This window comes from Hemibagrus wyckioides, linkage group LG18 (genome assembly GCF_019097595.1).
Source record: "Hemibagrus wyckioides isolate EC202008001 linkage group LG18, SWU_Hwy_1.0, whole genome shotgun sequence".
NCBI classification, from domain to species: domain Eukaryota; kingdom Metazoa; phylum Chordata; class Actinopteri; order Siluriformes; family Bagridae; genus Hemibagrus; species Hemibagrus wyckioides.
In genome coordinates, this window is record NC_080727.1 from 9,178,367 (window position 1) to 9,206,304 (window position 27,938).

The 27,938-nt window shown below is 39.7% G+C and overlaps 2 protein-coding genes and 1 long non-coding RNA gene across 4 annotated transcripts; 1 reads left to right on the top strand and 2 right to left on the bottom strand.

The window, feature by feature from the left end:
• Positions 1-947: 947 nt before the first annotated feature.
• LOC131368880 (uncharacterized) lies at positions 948-23,001 on the top strand. Of its 2 annotated transcripts, none has more exons than XR_009207211.1 (4): positions 948-1,342; positions 13,652-14,023; positions 14,497-14,652; positions 19,198-23,001. It is a non-coding gene; the product is annotated as an uncharacterized LOC131368880 (long non-coding RNA). The 2 variants fall into 2 exon arrangements; XR_009207212.1 differs by having other exon boundaries at positions 20,552-23,001.
• On the bottom strand, positions 3,245-6,660 carry zgc:122979 (uncharacterized protein LOC641576 homolog). The gene is made up of 4 exons (XM_058415049.1): positions 6,455-6,660; positions 5,785-6,031; positions 5,085-5,587; positions 3,245-4,023 (listed from the first exon to the last, which is right to left on the bottom strand). The coding sequence occupies exons 1-4, from the start codon at positions 6,545-6,547 to the stop codon at positions 3,790-3,792; spliced, it is 1,077 nt and encodes a 358-aa protein (XP_058271032.1). The 5' UTR covers positions 6,548-6,660; the 3' UTR covers positions 3,245-3,789.
• thbs4b (thrombospondin 4b) lies at positions 12,377-27,723 on the bottom strand. Its single transcript, XM_058415047.1, has 22 exons — positions 27,403-27,723; positions 25,068-25,265; positions 24,609-24,895; positions 23,598-23,700; positions 23,399-23,481; positions 23,246-23,297; positions 22,777-22,925; positions 22,377-22,514; positions 21,182-21,259; positions 20,837-20,989; positions 20,542-20,646; positions 20,314-20,421; positions 19,920-20,079; positions 18,995-19,113; positions 18,646-18,698; positions 18,176-18,369; positions 16,275-16,453; positions 15,151-15,199; positions 14,828-15,024; positions 14,465-14,637; positions 13,662-13,801; positions 12,377-12,766 (listed from the first exon to the last, which is right to left on the bottom strand). Exons 1-22 carry the CDS (start codon positions 27,479-27,481, stop codon positions 12,708-12,710), a joined length of 2,856 nt encoding a protein of 951 aa, XP_058271030.1. The 5' UTR covers positions 27,482-27,723; the 3' UTR covers positions 12,377-12,707.
• Positions 27,724-27,938: the final 215 nt, after the last annotated feature.

Sequence of the window (27,938 nt, forward strand, 5' to 3'; positions counted from 1 at the left end):
AAGTGCTGGTTTGTGGGTTTTGTAGAACACGCTCTGATTAACTGCTATTATTGCATACAACAAAATAAGTCAGACTGCGTCGCCTTATGTAGACATAATTACAAATAATGAGAGTATGTTTGTTCATGTTGTTCTGGTGACATGTAACAGCAACCTTAGGTGACTATGTGGGACATCTTGGTGAAGTGAGCACACACCGCTTCTCCTTCATCTTGTATGATATGATGCATATACACTATATTGCCAAAAGTTTTGGGACACCCCTCCAAATCATTGAATTCAGGGGTTGGGCTTGGGACCTTAGTTCCAGCAAAAGGAACTCTTAATGCTTCAGCATACCAAGACATTTTGGACAATTTCATGCTCCCAACTTTGTGTGAACAGTTTAGGGATGACCCCTTCCTGTTCCAACATGACCGCACACCAGTGCACAAATCAAGGTCCATAAAGACATGGATGAGTGAGTTTGATGTGGAGGAATTCGGTGTGGAGGACTGACCTCAACCTGATAGAACATCTTTGGGATGAATTAGTGTGGAGACTGCAAGCCAGGCCAAAACTGGGATGTCTGCATTTACATGCACATGAATGTAATATGGAGTTGACCCGCCCTTTACAGCTACAACAGCTTCAACTCTTCTGGGAAGGCTTTCTAGAAGCGCATTTGTGAAGTCAGGCATTGATGGTAGACGAGAAGGCCTGGCTGAGTCTCCGCTCAAATTCATCCCAAAGGTGTTCTATCAGGTTGAGGTCAGTACTCTGTGAAGGCCAGTCAAGTTCCTCCTCGCCAAACTCACTCATCCATGTCTTTATGGACCTTGCTTTGTGCACTGGTGTGCAGTCATGTTGGAACAGGAAGGGGTCATCCCTAAACTGTTCCCACAAAGTTGGGAGCATTAAATTATCCTAAATGTCTTGGTATGCTGAAGCATTAAGAGTTCCTTTCACTGGAACTAAGGGGCCAAGCCCAACCCCTGAAAAACACCACCTGAATTCAGTGATTTGGAGGGGTGTCCCAAAACTTTTTGCAATATAGTGTATGTGGTAAATTTTAAATACAAATGCTCTCACTCTAGAAAGTCTAATTGTGCTTGTCAAGAAAACTGATTTGTTGTCAAGTTGAATACTAGTTGCCCTAAACACTGTTAAACGTTGTTACTATGGCAACCAGTAGTAGGACTACTTACTGGCAACTTCATTTTGAAGAGACTGAAAGTAGCTGGGCGGTGAGGTCTTCATGGATTGGACTTGATTGTCCCACAAATGCTCAATCAGATGCAGATCTGTGGAATTTGAAGTTCAAGTCAACACCTTTCGCATCCTGGTGCCATTTCTTGGTCAGGTAAGTAAAAGAAAACACGATTCATCAGACCAGGCCACCTTTTTCCATTGTTCCATGGTCCAGTTCAGATGCTCACATGCCCATTGTAGGCACTTTCAGCAATGGACAGGGGTCAGCATGAGCAGTCTGACCAGTCTGCGGCCCCACTGTATGTTTTAGCACCTTTCTATCATAGCCAGAATTATTTTTTCAACAATTTTAGCTACAGTAACTCTTCTGTGGGATTGGAGCAGAGGGGCTAGACTTTGCTCTTAGTATCAGTGTGCCAGCCATTTGGAGATACTTTGACCCTGTCTTCTAGCCATCACAATTTGTTGTTGGGGGGTGAGGGGTGTTTGCAGAGGGGAGGGGTAGGTCGGTGTAACTGTTTATGAATGGGAGTGGTGGTCATATTTAATGAGTAAATATCATTGTCATTCTTGTAACTGGAACATATCCAGATCCTTTTAATGTGTTTCTCCTTGTTTGAATCAAGCATATGTGAAATGTATAGGCATAACCATAAATATATATGTATCTATGTATTTTTAAAATTTGTCTTCCTTCTTTTCTTTATGAACAAGCTGTTCTTTGTGAATTGTGATATTCTTTGTGAAAACATTCGATCACAGTTAAAATGAGGTCTCACAAAGGAGTTTAAAAGGGAAAAACGAATTGTATCGGGATTAATGTTGTTTCAGGCGATATCTACTGAAACATGGAGCTCAAATAGATTTTATTTTAACATTAACTGTAAAAATGTAAGGGGATTAATTATTCTGAAAGTTAATAATAATAATTCCAATTAACATTTGTTGATTTATAGACCTAAATCACTAAGTTGATTAATTTCTAAATTCACCAATTTAGTATTAGTATTCCTTTATGATGTTAAGACCGGAAATGACCATAATTTTAGTTGCTTTTGCACAGTGACCGACAGGGGGCGCCACATGATAGTGAGAATTCCAATTCTTGACGACTTTTTTAGTGTGCAAAAGGTCCATAGTAGAACTTGGTGTATATGTATATTCAAGATTCAAAGAACTTTATTAATCCCAGGGGGAAATTATATATACATATAATATATATAAATATATGTATGTATGTGTGTGTGTGTGTGTGTGTGTATGTGTATATATATATATATATATATATATATATATATATATATATATATATATAAAATATTATGTGTATATATATATATATATATATATATATATATATATATATATATATAATATAATATGTATGTATGTATGTGTATATGTTATATTTATATATGGAACTTTTGCACACTAAAAAAGTCAAGTCAAGAATTGGAATGAACGCTTACATTCTCACTATCATGCGGCGCCCTCTGTCGGTCACTGTGCAAAGGCAAGTAAATTATGGTCATTTCCGGTCTTTACATCATAGAATTTGAAAATTCTTATATATATATATATATATATATATATATATATATATATATATATATATATATATATATGTCTTTTTTCTCTTTATCTGCTAAGACTTTCCTTCCTCTTAGCATTGTTGCATTATACTACATAGGTTATAAGTCACTGGCACTTTAAGTCTGAATTTTCAGATGATTTCACCTGAGCCTTTTGGATAATGTCTGTTCACTTTTCCTGTCTGAAACAGGAGATTCCAATTGGCCATTGCTATAAAACGCTTAGAAACAATCAAGGGAGTTGTAAAAAAGCTTTTGTGATTTGTTTATTATCAGCAAAGTTATTGCTTAATATTGTCACATTTTTAAGGCAAAATAAAGATTGTTGATTCAGGCTAACATTTGCTTAGCAGTGTTCTTCCCAATTCTCAAAGCAGGACCAAAATCCAAGTTGAAACATTTATAATTATTACAATGTGGGGCTTTAGGAAAATTGATCAAGGAATGCATTGACAAAGTAGTTTATTTAATAAAGTCTTTATTTGTACATAAAAAACATGCTTTTCATACAGGCTTAGCCTACATGCCAGATTATACAGCACACTGAAATCTTCATATAATTATCCTTTATAAATAATTCATTGAAACATGACACAGGTTCTCTCATAGAGACTAATTAATTGACGATTCTGTACACAAGTACAAATTTGTCATTGTTTAGAGCAAGTTGAGATGGTCATCATAGGAACAGCAATTTCCTAAAGGAGGCCATCGAGCCCTCTCCCATAGAGCATGTCACGTCCTGCTACATACAGGATGTGTGTTGATACTTTAAGAGTAGCACCTCTGTGTGTATCAGTGTCTGCATTTGTGTGTACCTGTCTGTCTTATGACTATAGGTGGTAGGTCTGAGTGTAATGTGTGTGTTTGTCTAAAATCTATGGACTATCTATGATGCTGATATTTTGTGTGCATGTGTGTACAGTCCGGCACACAATATGCCTCACAGAGACAAAAAATTGATGCTACCACCCTCACTAGATCTGTGTGAGTTTGCATTTTTGTGTTAACATTGTCCAAGGCTGTGTTTGATGATCTCCTTGCTGGATGGTGGGATGCGCTCAGGAAACACCACCTGGAACTCGACCAACAGGTCACCACGCTGGGCTGAGTTCTTGGCCCGGGGAAGCCCCTCCCCGATTAGTCTTCTCACTGAGCCAGGCTTGATGACATCGCTGCAGGGGACAGGCTTTGACTGTCCATCAAGAGTGGGGATACTAACAGTACATCCACATAATGCCTACAGAAAGAGAAAGGGACAAAAAAGGTTGTTATTATTTGCTACTATATCTTAGTATGATAAGCATGAACAAAATTGTTTCCTTATTACAGTTGTGTTTTTAGAATGAGGATTACTTCAAATAACAATAATTTGAGTGTATCTGTTAGAAATCTCCAGGCTAGAGTATGCTTTACTGTTTCCAAACCAGTGTAAAATACCTATTTTTGGATTTTTGGATTACATAACGTTCACTCGAGATTGAATGAGGAGAATCTGGGTCAGAGTGAATGAACTTCTACTGTTATGCAAGATGCCATTACGAGACGGTGTTGCTAATGTGTTCCTGTTCTCTTGTTCTAGTCTGAGTGGGAGATAGGAGGAGGGAGGAAGTGCGTGGGAGAGCGATGAGAGAGATGAGCAGGGGAGGGTGAGAGATGAGAGATGAGGGATGGGGTGGTGAGAAGCAGCAGGAGAGAGGAGCTGGGAGGAGGAGGTGAGTGTGATGGTGCGAGACAGTCAGGGAGCGACGAAGGGGTGGGAGACGGGGAGGGAGAAGAGTGGGAGACAGACAGATGATAGGGATGAAGAGACAGATGAACAGTGGGGTGACTTCAAGAGAGAGATATGAAGATGTGAGATGTTTGGAGAAAAAGATGGTTGAAATATATGCAAACATGTCATGACAAACAGGATGAGTGATTTAAATAGAGCACAAAAGACTGTGATGAGAAGGAGAGTGAGAGGTTTTGTTCTGAGATGAAGGAGATTCCAAAAAGAGTTGGAAGATCAGGGGACATGGTGGTAAAACACGAAGGGCAGGAAATTCAGAATTAAAGATCAGGAAATGACTGAGAGTGAATGACAGAAAGAAAAATCATCTCTGTGTGTGCATGTGTGTGTGGAGATGCAGAGGGAAGATGAGGAGAGGCAAAAGGCGGAGGAGTGTGTCTGTTTGCAAGCCTGCGGGAGAGGGGTAGAGTTTCTAAATATAGCCACAGTGCTCTGCAGAGGCTTATCATCTAGCAGAGACTGCGTGGGCGGAGAACAGAACAGGCTGTACTACTAGCACACACACTCACCTCTCTGAGCGTTATGGTGGCTGTGTAGACGATGTTGGACCCTTCCCGTTTGAAGTGGCTATGCTTCTTCTCTTTGACCACAAACGTGAGGTCATTCGGGCCATGGCCTGACGCCCCTTGTCCCTCCCCTGGAAAGGTGATCTTGGTCCCTTCCTTCCATCCTTTCTTCACCTCTACATCGATCACACGTTCCTCTGGCTGAAGTGTGTTCTTTTCTGTGGGACGGAGCCGAGTGACTTTGACACGCTTTGTTACACCTGTCAGAATGTCTTCCAGAGACACGTAGAGGTCATGCACTTCACTTGCACCCCCAGGGTGGGACCCCGTCTTGTTGCTGTGGTGACGACCCAGGTGGGGTTGAGGGTTCCTCAGAAACGGGTTGAAGAGGTCCTCATCTGAGTCGAACTCAAAGTTGAAGAAGATGCGCCAGGCATGGGTGTCGACCTTGGGGCCACTGGGGGTTGGGTCTGCTTTTGCAGAAGACATCTGTCCCTTAGACAAACCTGCAAGAGAGACATGTGTGTTAGATATTTCTGCTTAAATTAAATTTCTAGAAAGTGATGTGCATGTGGAAATAATGAGTTCCTGAGATCAATTCATGAATTCTGCACACAATCTGAACTTTCAACATCTGTCTAAGTTTGTGCATATGTTTCAAAGTGTGAAAATGGGGATAGTGTGTCTTTTATAAAGTTCTTACCTTGCTGGTCATAAAGGCTGCGCTTTTCAGAATCTGTAAGGATCTCATAGGCTTGTGCAATCTGTTTGAACTTCTCCTCTGCATCCGCATCTGGATTTTTGTCGGGATGATAGCGAAGTGCCAGCCGTTTATATGCGCGTCTGATCTCCTCCTCGTTCGAGTCGCTTGACACCCCTAACACAGCATAGTGGTCTACACACACTGGTGAAGAAGGAGGACTGGGTATTTCAGGGTCCTCATGCACCTCCTGTTCAGGCAGAAAGAATAAATAAATAATAAATAAACTGGTTAAGAATAAGTTTCTTTATATTTCACATGGTGACAGAGACACTTAGTAATTTCATGTGTGTGGACAATCAGACACCATCTACATTAGACCCTATTAGTAATATTAAAGAAGCAGAATTTGTTGGTAATTTAAACCACCAGTCATCATTTAAAAGCACTCTGCACTGTTTGAGAGAAACTATTGTACAGTGACGTTTTGTACCCTGGGGTGTAATTAGCTCAGTGTTTGTAGCTTAGGTTTGTAAGGTTTGTGTTAGGTTTCACAACTTTTCCTTTGAGAGTGCAGTACTAAAATTCAAACATAATTCACAATTCTAAAGGACTTTGAGTGCATGTTGTAAAAAATGGTAAATTTATATAAAGAAAGTAGTTTTGAGGTTACCTCGGAGGTCCAGCTTTCCTCGCCGTGGATCACTCGCACCTTGCACTTGACGTTCTTATGCTTCACGCCAAACTGTGTCCAGATGAGAACCATGATGGCTATAGGTGCTGCTGGTGCTGATGCTGCTGATGCTGATGCTGCCGGTAGTGCTGAAGCTCGAGCCGGTTCTGTGTTACCAAGCTACTACTGACTGCATCTTTCCACTGCTGCCGGCGAGCTTTTATACCGGCGCGGCAGACACACACACCACCCACGCTGCGTGACCGAGCTTCCCCGGGCCCGCCCAGGATCTGCACGAGAGGGAATACCGTGTTGGAAACCGAGCTGTTCTGGGCGCTCATTGGGCGACTCGGCAGCATCAGATGCACAAGGCGGCCCATCGGTCCATGTGAGGAAACGCTTCCGGAATTTTAAAATAACCAACGCTCTTTTTCTCTTTCGCTCGCTATCTCTTTCACACACACACACAGCCCCCTCCTTCTCGGTTCTCAGATTTAGCTCCTATTATAATGGATGTGGCGAGACGGAAACTGGTATTCCTAGCTATCTTTTTTTTTGGTAGATGGAATAAACTATTGAATTATAAACCCAGTCTGGGCTCATTTATGCGGAATTATCTCCGCATTAGTGCTGTTATGCAACTAATAAATGAGCCGAGATCCGGAATGAACATGATGGAACATAATGTCCCTTTATAGATGTGTCATTTATAGGCAATAGTTTTATAGTTGCAATGAGTAGCATATACTCGCATGTGTGTGTGTGTGTGTGCGCGCGCGCGCGTGTGTGTTACAATAATGGATTATACACTATAAATTAAGTATAATAAATATAACCACTATGGAACTCTCTCTCTCTCTCTCTCATTCTTCTAACGGTTACAAAAAGGGTACAAACTGTTCCTGTCCTTGTCTCAGGGGTGGCGCCCTAAAGGGTACAACTTCTGTTTAGAGATGTGCATTTAGTGTACTTTTCAAGCCCATTCATATGTAAGCCTTTTGTAAGTATACTTACAATATATATGAGTATATGTAAGTAGACTCTATCACGTTTCATCCATGTGTGTGTTAAAATGCGTTTCGAAAAGTTCAATAATCTCTTATGAAGGTGTGTAAGGTGTGAGGGATAACATAGCATGTGTAACAGATTAGTGGAAATCACACTGCGTAATAGTCACATGTGAGCAAAAATATCCCTATCCGGAATATGAAGGCAATATTACTTCACGTTATTCCTCATGTCTCCGGGTGGTAGCGGCGGTAATTGGCCGGCGTTGGATCTCTTTGCAGCGCCGCAGTGTGAATGCATCTTGTGCCTGAGTACATACATGGCAGTATTTCCTCAGTCGTGACGCGTGCGGCCAATAGCAGATGGGAACACCGCAGGATTCCCGTTGCTACCGGAAAATCGGACAAATTTGGAGAAGATGCACCTTGCGGCAGAGTCAGAGAAATGTTCTCCGCTAGTTTCCTCCATTTTGAGGCGCGCTTATGCTGGAGCTATGAGAACGAGCCGCGGGGATCTGACTATAACCGCGTTTTTAAACATGATTTTTTATTATTGTCGTTATTAATAAATCCGTGTCGGCTTAATTTTTCAGTAGCATTTGGATAGAATATATTGTAGAAATTATGATCGGGATGGTGGAACCACTCGGTGTGGGTTTTGAGGCTTTACTGACATTTTTGTACAGAATACATGGCGCTAGTGTATGTGTGATCAGCTTCCTATCATTCGGCTCAAAATAGGGTCGCACCAGGGCGTGTGTTAAATCCGTGTGTGTCTGTGTGTCCGTGTGTGTGTGATTCGACAGCTCAGTGTCATTTTGTCAAGAATAGGGCTGTGAATGAGTCGTGATCTCGTGTCTGCAGTAACCTTTGGCGCGTGAATCGCAAATGTCCAGAGGGTTTAGAGAATTGTGGTTTATTTCAATGTGTCTGTGTGTGTACGTGGGTTTGGGGGAGGGAGGGAGGGAGGGGGTAATCTATGTGGGGACCAAATGTTCTCCCTAGAAGGGGAGGAAGGATGGGGATGTCTGACAGTTGTGACTTTGTGGGGACATTTATCTTGTTCCGACAGTCTATTGTCAGACATTCAGGTCCTTCTGGGGAGAACATTTGGTCCCCACCTCGAAAAAAATTATATTAATAAAATAATATTAATAACAACAACAACAACAACAATAATAATAAGTAAGCAGTTTTCCTCTTGGGGACAAGCCAAATATCCTCCCCAGAAATATAGAAAATATTTCATTTGTCCACACGAGGAAAACTTGTCTTAATAATTGTTAAGAAATGTTAATAATGATATTATTATTATTATTATTATTATTTTGCATATGTTATCGCTTAGAAAAAGGGCTAAAATGTTCTTTGGTTAAGCTGAAATGAAATTATAACATTAATTTGCTGCATTAATCATAAGAAGGTCCTCACAAGCATAGAAAGATAGTGTGCGTGAGTGTGTCTGTCTGTGTCTTCACATTGTCTGCAGACAGTGTCTGCATTATTACTGTCCTCGAAAGTGCGTGGGCGTGGCTGGACATTTAGAAAAAAAAAAATCTGCCTCAAACTGTGAAGTGAAGTTAGGACATGCAGAAGGACAGTGTAAAATGTACAAATGTTTCAGACTTAACTGGTTGCACATAAAGATGTCCTGATATAGGTTCCACCTTTCATTTCTTATAAAAAAAAAGAAAGTACATTTATATCAACTGCATAATAAAAAATAAGTAAAAAATAAAGTAAAATGAATAAATACATAAATAAAGATAAGTCTTCTACACCTCTGTCCATGTGCAGAGACTTCCTCTGTGTGTGTGAAAGAGAAAGTGTGGTTTATAAAGCTGAGTGAGCTGTAGTGTTCCGTTCACAGGTACTGTCTGTCCTACACCCCTCCTCTCGCGCTCTCTCTCACTGTGTGTGTGTGTGTGTGTGTGTGTGAAGCTTGAGTCACGACTCTGAGTAGAGTGAAAGTGGGCAATCATTAAAAGTCACAGAAGAACAAAAGAATTAGATGGAAAAGGGAGATCAGTCAATTAATCCATATGTTGATTGATTCATTATGGGGAATAATTAATAATACTGAAATGTTGGGTTTTTCTTCCAGATATAAGATCAAATTTAAAATGGAAAGAAAAATGTAATATATATTGTAAAGTAATATACATCATGAACTAAACATGCCATATTCAGATATCATGGTAATATCTGTTCTAGTGCTGTAACATAATATGTAGATGACATCTCAAATAAGCATATAATTATACCGTGAAAGCACCGGTCTTCTATCTTATCTGCAATGGGCCGGAGTGGCTGCAGGCTTTTATTCCAGCCAAATAAGAGGCAAACTAGATAGTTTATTGTAGCCCCAGATGAACTGATTAAACAAGTGGAAACAGGTTTGACTCCATCCTGATTGGAATGAAAGCCTGCAGCCACACCGGCCCTTTGCAGACAAGACTGAAGATCCCTGCTTTAAAGTATAATGAGCTAAGAAATAGAAGACAGGAGATGGTGAAAAGGGATGGAGGCAGAACATTTTCAGTGGAAAAAAACTAGATATGGTGCCACCTGTTGGCCATGAGGATCACAGACACAAAATTAAGCACAACTTCCTGTCATTCTGTAAAAAACCGACTACTTCAGTAAAATACTAAATATCTTACTGTTTTACTGTGCCAAGCTCATAGTGCGGTTATATTTTTTAACATAATGCAGAAGTATACCTAAACCTCTTTATTTTGACCCAGACAAATGTCTTATCTTTGCTCTTGCACCTTCAAAATAGCGGCCATTATCTTTGCATGACAAACAAAGTAGTTGGGATATATGTTTCTATTTGCCCATCTACAGGTATTAACCCTGTTGTTATTCAGTAAGCAGCACTTAACTCATTCTCTCAGATGGGTTGTGATTCCCTTTATTCTCCCAGTGCCCAACTGGGAACAGATACCTACTATGGATGCTTTCCTCACTGTTTGGGAAGCACTGAGGACACAGACACAGAGGGTATGTGAGGTTAGAAGCTTTTCTTACCAATTCTGAGATACCATACTGGTCATGTGTTGTCATGACAGTCAGGTATATAAATCACCAGGGCAGCACAAGGATAATTGACCACTCAGGTTAGACCATGCACATTCTCATCCACAGTGATATACTGGGGCAGCGGAAGAGTGGCATCTGCATCCTAAATTAGAGTCCCAGGTCTGGGAAAGTTTTGGCAGGTGCAGTTGGACCTCTTCCAATCAGCACATTGCCTATTTTTGTTCTCCCTGGTTGTGCTGGACAGCCTGCTGCTATAGGACACAAGGACAGGGTCATTATCTACAGTACATTTTTTTCTCCTCTGACGCGTCTCACATTGCATAGAAACTGATCCAGAATCAAGAGACAAGAATTTAGTTTCCCATGCTGCTTTTGCTAGTGGTCAAAAGACCCTAGTTGCTTTTGCTCAGAGTAGATGTGCTGTCCTAACTGGTCAGAGAGATATGTAACACACAGCCAGATCACTTGTACTTATGGGTCCGTCTCATAGAATGAACCATGAACTAATGATTGTGGCATAAACACTCCTGAATGTAAGAGCATCCAGTACACTGACCTGTAGAGGGATGTATCTCCATGAATGACATGCATTTGCCAAAATTCTAGCTTTTCCTGAGGGCCCGCTAGATTGTATCTGTAATAAATGTTTATGTGGTGGCCATTGCAGTATGTCAACACCATAGATAGCATCTTTCTGGTTTCTTATAAATTTAAAGTCATTCTGAAAGGGATCAGACGGCCTCATATGACATGATTTCCCTAGATCTTGATATAGATATTGATATAGACCTTTTAGTCCCAGGTCCACTGAAATTGACTAGCAATGACTGGTCTGGCATCTTTATCTAAACTGTGGCAGTATCACTGGCTTGTCAATGCCATTGCCATGGCCAATAGGTGGCACCCATCGACACCATGCCATGCTACTATACAAGGAACGTTTCCTCATCTGCATTACAGAAAGGTGTTTCAGCAATTCACCTTGAACTTGAGTTACGCCTCTCTCAGTAGTAGGAGTAATATGTGAGAAGACCATGAATGTTAAATTGAAACATCTGTGTTCAATATTAATTCAATTAACATTAACTCAATGGTTAAACAGTACTCTGTAAGCACATCTGTTCCTTAAATGTGTTGAGCACTGGTCAAAAATGTACCTGTATTCACAGGAACCAGTCTTATATAGCAAATACAGCCTCCACATTGTACACTTCGCCTACATCACAATCTGTATAATCTTTCAATGCCACTGCTCTTTAGATAGAATTAGGTGTAAAGGTTTTCTTTTGTTTCTTCTTTTGTTTAATGGAAATTGGCCATCCTGGCTCTTCCTTCACTAATACAGGTATATATTTTAATAGAGTTATTTTTGCTATTTGCAGAAACGGACATTCACTTATCTCAGCCTCTTTTTATTTTTTCATGATGTTTATAAATGCAGCAGTCTCCATTTGGCATTTTGCTAGAGCACACCATCTGGGCAAAACGGCTGGAGGCATCAGTTGTCTCTATAATCTTCTGGCAAACTGTTTTCTTGTCCTGACTAATCAAGTGATCATAAATCTGTTTATGCTGCCCTTCATTTCTCCCACTAAATCAGCTCAAGCTATATATTTCAGTTCAGTGGAGCTTGCGTTTGAACAGATAACAATGAAATGTTCTTTGTAATCACCAGCAGTAACTGGATGTCTATGAGGGCATTGAAGCCTCAGCTTATTACAGTAAACATGCTTTGTTGTGCCATATTTCACCCAAATATACAGTATATTACCTTATGGAATGCCTAGCAGCAACAAGAACAACATTTATTACAAGGTTCATTCATTTCGTTGTTTCATTCGAGAAAAGATCACAAGTACTCATGTACTATGAAAATTTTATTTTGGTTATCCCTCACTTTAAGCAGAACAAACAGCAGAAATGGCTTGGTTACAGTCAAATTTCAAGTTGAAATAAATGATGAGTCTCGAAACTTCATTAAGTACGCAGTTAAAAAAAACAAAAAAAAGAGTAATAGGTTTATAGAAACGGGTCAATTATCAAAAGCATACACATCGTATATAGACATATCTTAACCCTACACACATACACTATGGACAGACTGTTATCTCACACACACATACACAACCACCTGGCTGTGCCACACACAGATACATAACCACTTGGTCATGCGTGGAGGTGTGAGACTGTGCGTGAAGTATTTATAGAGGATACATGATTGGCTGTGTGCTAAACTCCTGGAAGTCTTCTGGAATAGTGTCTGCAAAAGAGTAATCAAAATAAATACAGGATTTAATATATTGTGTGTGTGTGTGTGTCTTTAAGTGTGTAACATGTACAATGTGTTGTGTTTACTACAACAGGGTATATAACAGAAGCATGAACATGCAATCAGGACCATAAATATTTGGACACGTAGAAGTAATGGCTACTTTGTCGCTGATTTTAAATAATTTATCTGGCCAACTGCTGTGAAGAGGTTTATCTTTGCCAAGATAAGAATTCCCTGTTATCTCCCACAGTTGTTTCCACGGTCTTGCAGGCTATTTGGTGTTCCTGAACTTTTTTCTTTTTAAGAATATATCAAATAGCACTAATAGCTTGGCCACACCTGTTTTTTTTCTATCCCTCTGATGAGTTTGTTTGGACTTCATATTGAGAGTTAACAGGAACAGATTGTAAATGTTAGATTTGAAATCAGCTGTAGACATTTTATCTGCTTACATGTAAGCAATCACACACACACACACACACACCTGGCCATGGAACAGTAACCAATTGTCCAATTACTTTACATCTATTAAAAACGGGACCCACATAAAAAAAAGTGGTGTCATTTCTATACAATTCATGACATGCTCTTGTGGTAGACAGGTAAAATAATTACAACTACTATTGTAAAATAACAGCAACTTTGTCATTGCCCAGTATTGGACTGAATATGTGTGATTGTGTATGTATTTATTGAGCCCTAGGTTACAGAAGTTAGCTAGTTGCCTGTTAATTTTCCAGAACTTATACAGAGCGACAACTTCCTCAACTGTTTATCCATCTGTTGTAAGTTACAGTAGATATAAATGTTTGAAAAATGAATTATAAATATTTGAACGTCTCTTTGTGTGTGTGTGTGTGTGTGTGTGTTCAGAAGAGCTCACCATTGCAGCGGTACTTCAAGTTGGACCATATGATGTTCTCCTGAGAGAAACAGAACACACCCAGCCTGCCTCCCCTCATTGTTGTGTCGATTGTCACACCAGAGTCTGCAACCAGCTCTGTGCCTTCATAGAAGCGCACCCTACCCACACACACACACACAAACAGTCATTACACACATCATTGTACACATCCTTGTACATTTAAAATAGTAGAGGTCATGTGGGTGTATGTTCAACATCGGTAAATGAGGTCTGTTTGTTTCTTCTATTTTTGCAGCAGTTTTTAAAAGCTGAAGAGTGCTGCAGGGGTGGAACTTCTGAAGAGCCACTTCTAAAACAAACAACTGCGGTGACAAACCCAGGTCGGTTATTTCAATATTTGAATTGCCTTTTATTTAGGAAGCTCTGTTAATGACATCCACAGTTTCAAATTATGGAACAGCATAAATTAAAGCAGACTTGTCACAATACATCCACTTGACCTTCAGAAGTTTTTCAGAACAAAGTAGACATAGTTTTTAAAAGGCTGTTTCTGTAAGATGTTCTTAAGGGCGCACTGCCATGCGATTACTGTGATGTTATTATTCACACCAGTGTGTGTACATTAACGATCAATATTTAGGGCATAGTACAAGACAGGGCATGTTGTTTTAGGAAACTAATCCATACGTTGTAACCTGACGGAAGGTGTTAATTATTTTTCTACTCTTTTCCTATATAAGCAATTATACACAGTCTTTTATTCCTCTTATTACACAGTGATTTGTTGAGATTAAAATGTTCACTTTTTTTATGGAGCTTACCTGATGTACCCCACTTGTGGACGGTGCTGTAGGTACCAGCGGTATGACACTTTGTCCTTCCAGCCGACATTACGTGGGTCTTTCCAGAGCAAACGCACCTGATCGTTAGTGTCTCCTGTATGCCAGAGGGAGTTTCTCAAATGCTCACCAGGACCAGTCTTAGACTTTACTGCCTAAGAGAGACAGAGGTACAGGATTTTATTTATACAATTATTATCATATTTTAGGTCAACATTTAGTTTCAATGTTAAATGCGAGCAATATAAGTATTAGCTCCCTACATAGTACATGTCTATGTGTTAGACATATACATATAAATTACAGTAGCTCTATAGTTAAAGAAAACTTGTTTAGAAGCCTGACCTTTAGTTGAATGCCAGGCTCAGCGACAGCTCTGAAGGGCGTAGCCTGCCAGTATGTCTGCTCCGTTTGCTTCCACATCACCACATAGAAGCTAGATGAGTCCTGATAGCCGAATATGAAGCCGGCATAGTCGTCGTCAGTCACGGTGTTCACGTGGAACGTGCCCTCGAAGTCAACACCACTGAACGCAGTGTAACCTGAAATTGTAACAGTAGGCCTAAGCGTGGAATGCTCTAAACTCTTATATATACAAATGGACATCTATAGAATGAAAGGTTTTATAAAAAATAATATTTTCCCCATTGATTATAGCAAAGACCTACCCACAGCAAGGCCAGGGTCACTGTTCATTGTTTGCACAATCTCCATTCCCTGTAGCAAAGCACACGGGATACAAGCTTGTTAGACTTACATGGTGAATGTGTGGCTCCTTGACCTGGCATATTACAAGCTAAAATTTAGAGAGTACACTTAGCTAATCAGCCACCTTTTCATTTCTGAGTGTACAGCTCTTGCTGCAGCAGCCTACATACTCATCACCACTCCAATCAGATGGTGTATTACAAAATCTACATTTGAGCATGATACTATTTTAACTACCCTGCAGCTATATATGTATTACATGCATATTTTTAAATCTCATTTTTAAACCTGTTTAAGTAATCCTTTTTCTTATTGTTTTCTTCCTATTATGGCTCCAATTCTGAAGCATTGGACAGTTCTCCCGTTCATATGAGTTACCAAATGGGGTGGCTGAAAGAAAGTCTTTCTGACTAGCATTAATTAATTAAAGTTAATAATGTGAACTTGTGACATAAATTCAAGGACCACTTTTAGCAAGAAGTAGTTACTCCTAGGAATAATAGGAAATAGGAATCATCATCATCATCATCATCATCATCATCATCCTCATGTCATGGTTTGCTCAGGATATGGGTTACGTGCTAAAAAGGACATAAAACGTAATAGATTCAGTTTGTACATAACATAAATACCAGTGGTCAGAACACAGGCCTGTGATCAGCTGAGCCTAGAGCAACAATAAGACTGATGTTCTGTGACTGACCTCAGGAGGTGAACCTACATGTTAGAGTAGATGTTAGAGACATGTCTGATATAGATGATGCCTATGATAGCCATGATTACTTGTTTTTCTTTGTGAATAGTTCTATGGGTTTTGTTTTAAATTTTATTTATTACACATAAATAAAATTAAATGCGAATGTAATCAATGAGTAGCAGTTGTTTTTAGACACGTGATGTGTTCACGTGTCAGAGTGGAATTGGAATGCAGTCTTTAAATGTATTTTCTCCTTATGATTTTAAAATGATAGAACTTTTATTCTGATTGAGATTGTTGCAAAAGACAAACATAATTCAGTTCAAGAATACCTGTTGTTTTTAGAAGTATATATGATAGAAAATGACAAACAAAATGCTACATCACCTGATTGAGAACCACCCAGTTGGGGTCGATCTGGGCATCACCTTCAGGGTCCAGCACAACAGTCTGATAGGCCCTGAAGTCTGTCAGTGTGATCTCTGCATTCTCGGGACAATTGTCAATCCTGTCAATCACCTTATCTTGGTCAAAATCTGACTCGCATATGTCACCTACATTGTCATCTGGAGACATAAACAGAAATAGAGCAGGTTAGTGCGAAGGTCCTGTGTTGTCATTATTAATGAAGTCTAGTCAATCTAAATAGTCAAATTTAAGAGTAACCTAACATTTAAACCTCATAAAAGCCTAATATTGCTAACCAGGGTTGCCAGGTTTCAGTTACTTCCAGCTCAGCTACATCTCAGAAATCTCACAAAACACTTGCACATATTTCTTCTTTTTCACAGCTTTTGAATCGGAAAAAAGGTCACTGTGGAATGCACATATTTCTGCTGCAGGAAAACTATACACTCCATAATCCACTTTCTCTCTCCTAATTCCTGCAATAAATCTTACAGTAGAAATGGTTCTGTATAAACTTATACTTTGCCTTTAGTTGCAGAAAAGTATTAGATTTAATTCTCATAATTTGCTGTAAGACAAAATCTAGGCAGCCTTGAAAAGCCCAGTTTGGTGCAAAAAACCTGGCGGTCCTGTTACTAACTGTCCTGTCTACTGCCCTGTCTTTAATGAAAATTGAATTTAAAATATATGTGTATTTGTATATTTTACAAAGACTTAATTTAAGACTTAAATTCATGTGAAAATGTCTGACATGACCTGGAAATTGCTGTCCACCAGATTTCTCTATCTAATATGAGAAAGTTGGAGAAAATGTATACAGAGGAATAGGAGATGTCAATATCAAAATGTGCAAAGGTAATGGAGAGACAATCCAAATGCAATGGAGAGACAGTTCTGTAATCAATGCAAAACAGTGCAAAGTATTTGACTCCAGGAGATCCTGCTCAAGGGGAGTCAATGCTTACAATACTAAATTTGACTTCTGTAGAGAATAACTTCAAAAGGAACATAAAAAATCCAATCCAAATCTACTTAAAATTGATAACAGTTTCAGGTTCACTAATCTTTATTGATGATGTAGGTTAGAATGAATTCAAAAGGTGGAACTTTATCATGCAGCAAAACAATAGTCTAAAACACATTGCTAATACAATAAAGGATCTCACAAGGGGAAAAAAAGTGGAAGATTTAAAAGTGGCCTAGTCAGTAACCAGACCTTAACCCAACTGAGCCGCATTTTACCTCCTGAGTCAGAGACTATAGGGAGAAACCCTCTAGCTCAAAACATACAAGAACTAAAAGAAGCAGTGGTACAAGCCTGTAAAAGCATCACAAAAAACAAAATGCAACAATTTGGTCATGTCAGTGGGTCGCAGGCTTGAAGTGGTTATATATTAAGCAAGGGATGTTATTTACTTCATTTACTTTAAGACTGTTCCAATACATTTCCTGCCCAAAACATTGTGTGGTCTGGCACCAAAGATGCCATGTGCTAGGTTGTTTCTAGATCTAGGTAGGATCTGGACACCTGTATGCAAAATGTCAGGAAATTCTGATCTACTGTCTTCTATTCACCCTTTAATCTCAAACCCAAATGTCTTCAGTGTATAGCAAAAACACTTCCTAATGGCCTAAAATTCCAAGATTCAGCTAGATGAATTTGGTGCATAGAGAAATTGGACTAGTAAACCCTTTTTTCCCTTCCAGTGCTCTCTACCATTCAACTGAACATGACTTTTTGTCAGGCATATTTAATTCACATCTAGGATGGCCACTGCTTAAGGTTTCTCTGATATGGAATTTGATGGGATTGTGGCTTCTAATAAAAATTAGAGCATATATCAGGGAACACTTGGGTTTGGTTGACATGCTGCACTCACTGTTGTCATCCGTTTGGTCAGGGTTTGGCACCAAGCGACAATTATCAGGGCCTGGGGGAAGGAAGTCGGGGATGCCATCGTTATCGTCATCATCATCACACTCGTCACCCAGTCCGTCTTTATCGGTGTCCAACTGGGAGCTGTTTATCACCAATGGACAGTTGTCCTTTGAATCCTGATGTCCGTCACCATCACTGTGTGGCAGAGGATTTAAAATATAATAGTGCAATATTGCACACAAGCACTCCATAAGGAAAAAAGAAACGGTGTCACACCTAGAGTAACATGGTGCTTATGTGTAGCCTAAGATGGACTATACTTAAAGTTTATACAATCATGGAAATCTGTCTTCTTAACTTAAGTGCTTTGCTAAGATTAGGGTGGGACCAGGCAAAATAAGCTATAAATAGAAAGTTAGTGGTAGTTTGTGCATGTAGTTCAAAAAGACTTTTTAAAAACCTTTTTCTTACCTGTCTTGGTTTGTGTCACAAGAGTCTCCAACAAGATCATTATCAATGTCCGACTATATGAAACAGGAGTGGAGAAGATTCAACCAAAATTGAAAATGAATACTGTTAATAGATACATATGTGCTAAGAATGTCAGCTACTTGTGCAGTATTAATGGTTTCATATGAGGCTTTGTACCTGGAATTGGGAAATGTCTGATTACAGAAGGCTTTTTATATACACATATTTTGGGGCTACTGTGGTTGTTGTTGTAAATCAGAATTGAGAATGAGAATTACTATGGTTGGTGGTGGTTGAAAAGATTTCTCAAAAATTGTGAAATAATAACTGTGCCTTAAGAAAGTCATACCTGGTTGGGGTTGGGAATATCAGGGCAGCTGTCACAAGCGTCTCCCACTCCGTCTCGGTCTCGGTCCAGCTGGTCACGATTTTTCACTCGTTGACAGTTGTCCAGGAAGTTTTTAATACCTGTGAGCCAGTTTCGAAACACATGTGAAAGTCAGACATACTGAAAAAAACTAAGGTCAATATATATTTTTTTGTACAAAACAGACTTCAAGCCAGAACTAAGAGTTGATGAATTGATAACTGCATGGCATCCAACAAGGAAAACCCATCATCCATCAAGACATCCATCCAATTGGGGAGGACACAGAAGTATTTGGAGGAAACCCCTGAAGCACAGGAAGAACTTGCAAACTGCACACACACATGCAGGGTGGAGGCAGGAATCTAACCCCCAAACATGGAGGAACACCGGCAAACATGAAGCCTACCTAGGTCATAGAGTATATAGGTCAGTAGAGTATGGCCGTCATGCGCTATATGAGGGGATAGTGTCCTGGTGGATCTCCTGTCAGACTTGGATCAGAGCAGGGCAGTCTGTGGTGCTAATTAGCAGATAATTTGGATACTGTGATTCATAATGTCCCAGACATTCTCAATTCAATTCAGGTCTGGGGATCATTTATGGCCCTGTCCAGCTCTCCTCACCAAACCTCCTTCTGACATCACATATGTATATGCTGTCCTAGAGGAGCTGGACTGCTTGTGCAACCTAATTGGGTACTGCAACCTTAAGTTGTTTTTTTTTAAACTAACCAAACAATGAATTAAAAGAGGTTTCCTTTTGCTTAGGATCATTAACAGTAATTTATTAATCAGCTGTAAGGGTCCTCACAAGGTTTTTTGTGTTTGTGTGTGCATTTGTGTGTGTGTGTGTGTGTGTGTGTGTGTGCGTGTCTGTGTGTGTGTTTGTGCATGCAGTTGCTCACCATCTCCATCCATGTCATCGTCACATGCATCCCCACGGCCGTCTGAATCAGTGTCCCGTTGGTCTGGATTCTCAATTGTAAGGCAGTTATCGCATGCATCACCATGGCTATCCTTGTCACTGTTTATCTGATTCACATTTGGCTTCAACCAGCAATTGTCCTAGAGTGCACGTGAACACACACACACACACACACACACATATGTTGTCATAACTCACAGAGGGTCAGACATCTTTATGAGCCAAAGAACTAAAAGTTATAAACTTAAGAACAAGCTGTACTACCACCTGTTGATATTCTCAGATGGTCTCTTGGTTCAAAATTCTTGCTGAAATCAACATAGGATTCATGCTCATCTACAATAAAACAAATGTTTATATATGTGTGTGTGTACCTGCTCGTTCAGTATTCCATCTCCATCTGCATCTGGGTCACAGGCATCACCTTGTCCATCTGAATCAGCATCTTCCTGTCCTGAATTTGGCACCATAATACAGTTGTCCTGAAACACACAGACACACACACAGACACACAAACACACACACACACAGTTAACACATTGACATTATCACAAGTCTACCATGGTTATGTAATATCATAGGCATTTTTTTTTTTTTTTTACCTTTTTGCAGGTGGGATCCCGGCAGCGAAGCTTCTCATCTGGGTATCCGTCAATGTCAGTATCCTTTCCACATAGATAACCGTTTCCTGCCCAGCCGATACCACACTGGAACACACACACACACACACACACACAAATATGAAAAAAACAAATAGATTTACAACCAGATTCAAGTCATGATATAGTATGAATGAAGAAGGTTGTGTGATCTGACAGATGATGATGTAGTCTATTTCATCACTACCACTTTGTGTCTGTGTGTACCATAGTATGTATGTGTTAGTTATTTAGTTACCTGGCAGGTGATAGTGCCATCTCGTTCCTCAATACATTGCGCATTTGGATCACAGGGATTCTGCAGCCGATTCCCACAACTCTTCTCTGGTTTACAGCCTCTCACTTGGTCACCGGTGAATCCTGTTTTACAGCCACCACAGCGATATGAGCCCTACACACATAAACACATAAACAAACAACTTGGGTTGTATTATACATGTGAAAATGTGTATAGCCACATCTCATATATTACACTAACAAAAACAAAAGGTTTTGGCCTAAGTTCAATGTACTAATAAAAAGTGCGTGTGATGAAAGAACTCGAGTCCAAAAAGTTACAACAGGGAAGAAGAGCAGATGTTACCATAGAGTTCAGGCAGATCGAGTTGGCTGTGCAGCCTCCATTATTTGGCCCGCTGCATTCATCAATGTCATCACACACCTGTGGTTAAAATATGGGTTGCATGAAGCAATAAATACAGTCATATCAAATATACAAACACATTTACAACACAAACATGTGATTGCACAAACACATACGACATAGTTATAAAAGCAATATCTTTATTTGTAGACTGCTCTATTACTGAATCTGTATTTGGATTTACATACCATTCAAAGTGGAAGTACAGCATTTCAACCTTTTAATTTAGCGTGTCAGTGTCAAATCTTGATATATACAGTATAACTCACACAAAAGTAGAGACGTGCTCCCAACCATGACGTGAACAGCCATTTTAATTCGATTCAGTTGTATTCCACATGCTGAACTCAGGGTTGAGATATTCCCAACTTTCAGAGCAAGAATTCAGTGAGAGTGTTTTTCTTGTCAATTTCAAGATACAAGTTACAAGATACAAGTCATTTGGCAGACAACCTTGTCCAGCAGTGATGGTTTGGGTGACTTACAGAAGTGGTTTGTCTCAGTCAATGAAGGTCACAGACAAAGAATACCATCAGATTAAAAAGCACAATCTGATGCACAGGAAAAGCACAACTAACGTCACAATTTTTAAAAAATGTGCAAGTTTAAATACTAGGAAGAGGTAGGACTTTAGATGTCATTAGATGACATCAGACAGCCAGTGACACAGCTGTTAAGACATCTAGGGAAAGAGTCTTGAGTCTCGATGCATAGTCACTGCTGGACTTGATAACACAACATTAATCCTGAAATAGGTTTAAAATCGAGCTTTTTTATATTTTTCTAATGAATTACTCAAATTTCTAAAATATAAACAAACCGCCATGATCCTTATCATATAAGGGCTGCTGCATGTTAATAACCATGGTCTTTTTTATTTGTGCTTTGTGTCTGAAAGCTTGCTTTGCTCCCACAAGAAAGTAAAAAATGTGGAACTTTTTATCCCACAGATACTAGTCCCAATGCACAGCTTTAGTCTCAACTAAAGCCCTCTGAGCATTTGTGGCACGCTTCTTGAAAACAAATAGTGCACCTCCTACTTATATTTGTAATTGTATCCATTTAAAACACATTACCTGTTCAATCCTAATAACATATTCATGTATGGTTACATCTCTAATATACCCACACTAACCTGTTTGTGTGTCTGTGCAAAAGCTGCACCCACACCTTCCACTGGTTGGCCGGTGTATCCCCTAGGACATGCCTCACAACGGAACCCTGGAGCGGTGTTTACACATTTCACACCCGGGAAACAGGGGTTAAACTGACACTGTAAAACACGCACACACACACACACACAAGGGTTCAAATACAGAGATTGTTCATAAGGAAATACTAACTGGGAGAACAAATGAGAACTGATATTTCTAAGATGATAAATATTGGATGATTTTTATAAAATGAGTTTATAGCCCTAGAGTGTTCTGTGACCTATTAACTTGGTTAATATTGTGAAAATCGGTCATGGATAATTGTCATGTCCATATTTGGTGGAACAATTTGTCATATTTTAGTAATTACTGAAGTGTTACCTCATCAACATCATCACAGCTGTAGCCGTCTCCGGTGTATCCGTCAGGACAAGGGCCACACTCTACCCCATCCACCGTCTCGATACACATGTCAGGACGGAAACACACACCAGGAGCACACTGCTGTTTCACTGTTGTACCAGCCAGATCTGCAAGACAAGCACCCAGATGTGCACATTTATTGAGGATAATCCCTCGTTAATAAATAGGTATGACTTTGCAATATCATGACTGAAGGTATTCATTGGTTTTTTTTCTTGTTTTTATGAATAAGCATCCAAATATCAGGTCTGTTAGAGTAAGAAAAACACTGTGCAGTACTGGTCTCTGAGAAAATCTTGCTGTCCGTGCTCTGAGCTGTTTTGACTTGTGCTTAGACCATTTGGTTACCATATGTGGAGACAACTGTTAAGGTCGGCTGATTGTATCTCTAAACATACCTAACCTTTTGGTTAGAAAAGTGTCTTACCACATGCTTGACACTCAGAGATTGTGTTTCTGAGGAAGGCAGTCTCTTTCACCTGTAAATACAAATAAATAAGGGTCAAAGAGGATCAAAGAGAATCAAATGTGGTGCACATTAATAGAATATAATGGAAAGATATTGATTCAAACCCATTACCTGTTGAACAAGCACATCCTTCAGCTCATTTATAACTTTGGTGAGTTCCAGCATCTGGTTGGTCAGCTGTTTAGTATTGAGCCCTGGAAAAAAAACTGATTTATCAGGATCCACTTCTCAAGCAAATTTCAAGTATAAAGTTCATCTTTGGCGGTAAAGAGAGAGATCTCTCTCATTATTATATTTTATTTGTCTCTACCTAGTGTCTGTACAGAGTCACTCTGGTGGGTGTGGCAGCCCTGCAGTGATGCAACATTCTCTACCGAATCACCATAAGCCAGTTTCAGCTCCTCCAGCTCCTCCTGCCAAATATTGATTTCAGCATGCTTGTAAAGAATGCATAGGCAGTTGATATAGATATGTGATATACTTCTGTGAGAGATATACGTTCCACATATCTTTTTATTAGGAACACATGTAAATCTGTACATTCATACAGTTGTCTAATCATCATGTGGGAGTAGCATAATGCAAAAAATCATCAGTTAATGTTCATATCAAACTTCAGAACAAATATAAAGTGTGACTTATGATCGTGGCATGGATGTTTGTCCCAGAGTGGGCGGTTTTGAATATTTCATAAAATGCTGATCTCCTGGAAATTGCACAGACAATCTTTATAGTTCACACAGAGTGGCTCAACAAAAAAAAAACATCGAGTGAGTGACAATTCTGTGGGTGGAAACACCTTGTTCATAACAGAGGTCAGAGGAAAAGGGCTAGATGACCAAGGTCAAGTTGCCAAGAAGGATATATTTACTCATTACAACCATGGTGAGCAAAAAAGCATCTCTGCATGCATTAAATATCCACCCTTGAGGTGAATAGTCTACAACAGCAGAAGACCACATTGGGTTCCACTCCTGTTAGCCAAGAACACACATCTGAGGTGATCCTGGGCACATACTCACTCAAGTACAAAAAGTTTCCAGAAAAAGAGGATGTTTCAGATTAAAAAGCTTATAAACCTGCAAGTACTCCCTTAGGAGCACTTTTCTTGCACAACTGCGGAAGTGTCTAAACTGTCCTCTTTCTCTAGAAACTTTGCTTATTTTCCTTTCCATTTCTAATAGTAATTTGTTGAGTACAAGGCAGTTAATCCCTGGATGGTTTAAAAATATGTTTAAGCATGTGGAACAGAGTGTACTGTATGTGTGTGCACACCTATTTGTGTATTCCTTTGTTAATGTCTAGTTGTTTTTGTGCATACCTGTCCCTTTTTCTGCATGGTTTTCAGCTCCACACCTTGGTTGTTACTGAGCCCATTAAACACTGCTGGTAAATCTCTCAGTGTCTCCACCAATCGGCAGTCCAGATGCAATTCCACTCCTGGCACCGGCAAAGTTGCCTGGCCAGGTGGGAAAGAAGCCGGGTTGTATGGAACCTCCAGGCCCTTCAGGTGAAAAAGGAGGTGGTGCTTCTCTCCGTCCGCCAGCTTGAGGTTGTTAAAGGTGACGGTGGCCACCCTGCCATCAATGCGTAGATAACGTAGTGTAGCTAGCCATAAGAGGAGAAAGTGATTAACAATTGATTAAAATACATAGATGGTAGAAGAAGGATGAAGAAAAAAGAGAAATCAGTTCTTCAGCTATTCCAGTGAGTTGCAGCAATGCAAACTGGATTCTAAATGTTTGTTCAAATTGTATACAGACCATTAATACATGCTCACCTTTGTTCAGTTTGCCCAAAACGGTGAATTCAAAGTATTTGCTGTTGTCTCGTGGATTATAGAGCCCAAAAACTGTGGTTCCAGTTCGGGGTTGCAGGCGGAATGTTGCAAGCAGGAAGAGCTCTGTGACCCCCTGTTCTGCTAAACCTCCATGCAGGAGATCTGGCAGACAGTCTGGTGACGTCAGGAGGTTGTACACTGGAGAGGTAAACAGTGTCAATTTAAATGTAGAAACAGGAAATGGGGACTGTGAAAAAGTAATTTTAGCCATATGTTGGTAAGCCAGATGCATATGGCTTTAAAGAAAGTGTGTAGCTGCAAATCAGTTCAAACTCAACCTTGACATTGCCTTATAAAGAACCCATGATTCTCTCCAGACAGAGAACATGCACCAAATTTGGTGGAAACAGTTCTCTACGAATTACTGGTATGAAAGTGGGACATGAGATTTGACATTGGTGTACATCATCAGTTACTGGATTGAGGCCCCTTGGCATAGATCATTCCTTGCCAGTGTGTAAAAGGATTTTAAAAGAAATTTTAAACATAAACTAAGATGTGTTTTTTGTGCTTCTTAGGTTCACTTATAAACTCCATCTTTAAGCATAAATGTGGTTTGTAATACATAAACCTAAAAAGTGAACTGAAAACTAACTGAAGTAAACCCATGAGTAACCTACATTTAAATTTTTATTCACATTGACTCTTATTCAAGTGGACTTTTATTTACTGAAAGTGAATCATTTCAAAAGTTTCCAGAAGTTAGCTCTTTTGACCAGTGGTACCAATGATTTCACTGCCTGAAACTGCAAATACAGATGTTGGTTGTTATGGCGGTGGCTACTGGCCATTGGCTGTTGGAGCCTGAACAGGGCTGTTATTTATGTTTCCGCTTATTATAATAAAGGTGTGTGTTGGGGCAAGTCCAGCAACCGAGTTCAAACCTTTATGTGTTTAGAGAACTGCTCAGGGAAATCGGCTGTGTTAAACTGACATTTAAGCCTAGACCCAACTTTTTTCCAGTCTTTTGGTTGAAGTGCCATACCTGTGTGCAAGCTTTGGCAAGTTTCTAAATCGTTTCCTCCGTTCATGCTGGTTTGGGTGCCTGGTCAGGGATTTTTCTGCACACTTCAAAGTTAATATTATCATGTTTGTGTTTGTTGAGTTGGTTGCCGTGCTGTGGTTGCTGTGCCATTACATTTACGAGCACCTAATCAGTTCTAACTACCGTCTGTCTTTCTGGCCACTGAAGGGCTAAAAAGATTCTGAGTTCTGAGACCAGGGGCAATAAAATAGAGAGGATAAAGAAGCACACTATAACTGTATCGACTTTCTCTTTCTGTAGAGGAAGATGAATGAGAAGAATGTGAGGGCAACCCGTTGAACTATTCAGAGCTCAGCACCAGCTGCTGTGACTAGTCATGAATGACTGAAGTTGGAGCACTCGAGATTGTTCGCATGCAGATCGCTAACATATGTGCTTTGATTATGTGTGTATGTGCATGTGTGTGCAATACATCTCAGATCAAATCCAGATCACTGTTAAGCCCGAGGGATGAAATTAATTTAACCTCTGATTAGACTTGAACCAGGGCAAAATGACCATTTAAACTTTGAACAAAACAATAATATCATCTCACTTTTGAATGAATAGAACACTAGGCATAGATTTCATGATCAGGAATAATGCCTGAATTTATGGCAAACTGTGGTAGAATATTTAAGGGAGAGAATTTGTGTCTGTTTCAATATGATGTATCAGTGTCGGCATTTGTGTTGTTTGGATTTTATACAATAATCTGATCTCCTTGGCCCTGCTAAAATCATCATGAGTTTAACCTGCACACAGCTTAGGTCATATACACAGTTACCCTGTCTGCCTCTCTCTCCCTCTCTGTCTCTCTCGCTCACTGTCTGTTTCTCTCTTCTTCTTTCAATCTCTCTCTCTCTCTCTTTGAAAGCACACACACACACACACACACTAAATTGGCAGTAACCGGAGCTGAAGCACTTTGATGATTATACAATGATTATAAGTTTCATAAACCAACACAGCTTAACAAGTTCAGACTGCTTGAGGATGGATAAAAATAGAGAACTAACATCATGAAAAAGATTGACAGAAGATCTCTCAAAGACATGAAAGAAAGAACATGAAAGAAACGTCGAAATAATTAATAGAACAAGTTAATGTATTCACATAAATAAGTTCAAGTTAAAAATGCATATAAAATAAGTTTAAGGTAGTGCGATGTTTTAGAAAATGTACATAACTTATTATAATGTACTCTAAGGCTTTGAAGGTAATAATAGGAAGGTTATAAAGTCTACTCACCAGTTGACTCAGCATCCACTGCTGAATTTAAACTGAGAATTAGAGATATGGCTACGAGAAGCTGCATCCTCCCTGTCATCTTTCACACACGCACACACACACACACACACGCACACACACTCTGTGTGTGTGTTGTCTACCCTGTGAAGTGTCTCTAAGTTAGATTAGTTTGTTTATATATGGGACTTAAAATATCCAGTCTGTGTAGTGATTGTTTCCTCTGCTTGTTCTGCTTCCCTTCTCTCGATGTGTCTCTAAGGGAGAAAAGAGTGGGTTATGTGCTCCTGTGTGTATTTAATGGTGTGTGTGTGTGTAAAAGAGTGAAGTAACCGGTTGTCTATCACATTAAAGCAGCTGTGGTGGGCGGAGTTATGAGTTTAACAGGCGGCCCCATGCTGTGGGGGCGGAGCCAGGGTTGGCTGCCTTGAGTCATGTCTGCAATTGTTTTGGCACAGTTTATACGCTTTCATTTGGTTCCCATCATGCTCTCCTTTCTTCATTTCACCTTTCATCTCCTGCTCATGTTTATACATATT

Bases quoted from the DNA above. Each gene is read 5' to 3' on its own strand.
- zgc:122979 (XM_058415049.1), bottom strand. From the start codon at position 6,547: ATGGTTCTCATCTGGACACAGTTTGGCGTGAAGCATAAGAACGTCAAG. The intron at 6,032-6,454 runs GTAACCTCAAAA...CTGCCTGAACAG, and splicing joins AGGAAAGCTGGACCTCCGAG to GAGGTGCATGAGGACCCTGA. The intron at 5,588-5,784 runs GTAAGAACTTTA...TCTCTCTTGCAG, and splicing joins CAGCCTTTATGACCAGCAAG to GTTTGTCTAAGGGACAGATG.
- thbs4b (XM_058415047.1), bottom strand. From the start codon at position 27,481: ATGACAGGGAGGATGCAGCTTCTCGTAGCCATATCTCTAATTCTCAGT. The intron at 21,260-22,376 runs GTTAGTGTGGGT...TTTTAACCACAG, and splicing joins TTGCACAGACACACAAACAG to GTGTGTGATGACATTGATGA. The intron at 13,802-14,464 runs GTAAGCTCCATA...GTGTGTGGGTAG, and splicing joins CCACAAGTGGGGTACATCAG to GGTGCGCTTCTATGAAGGCA.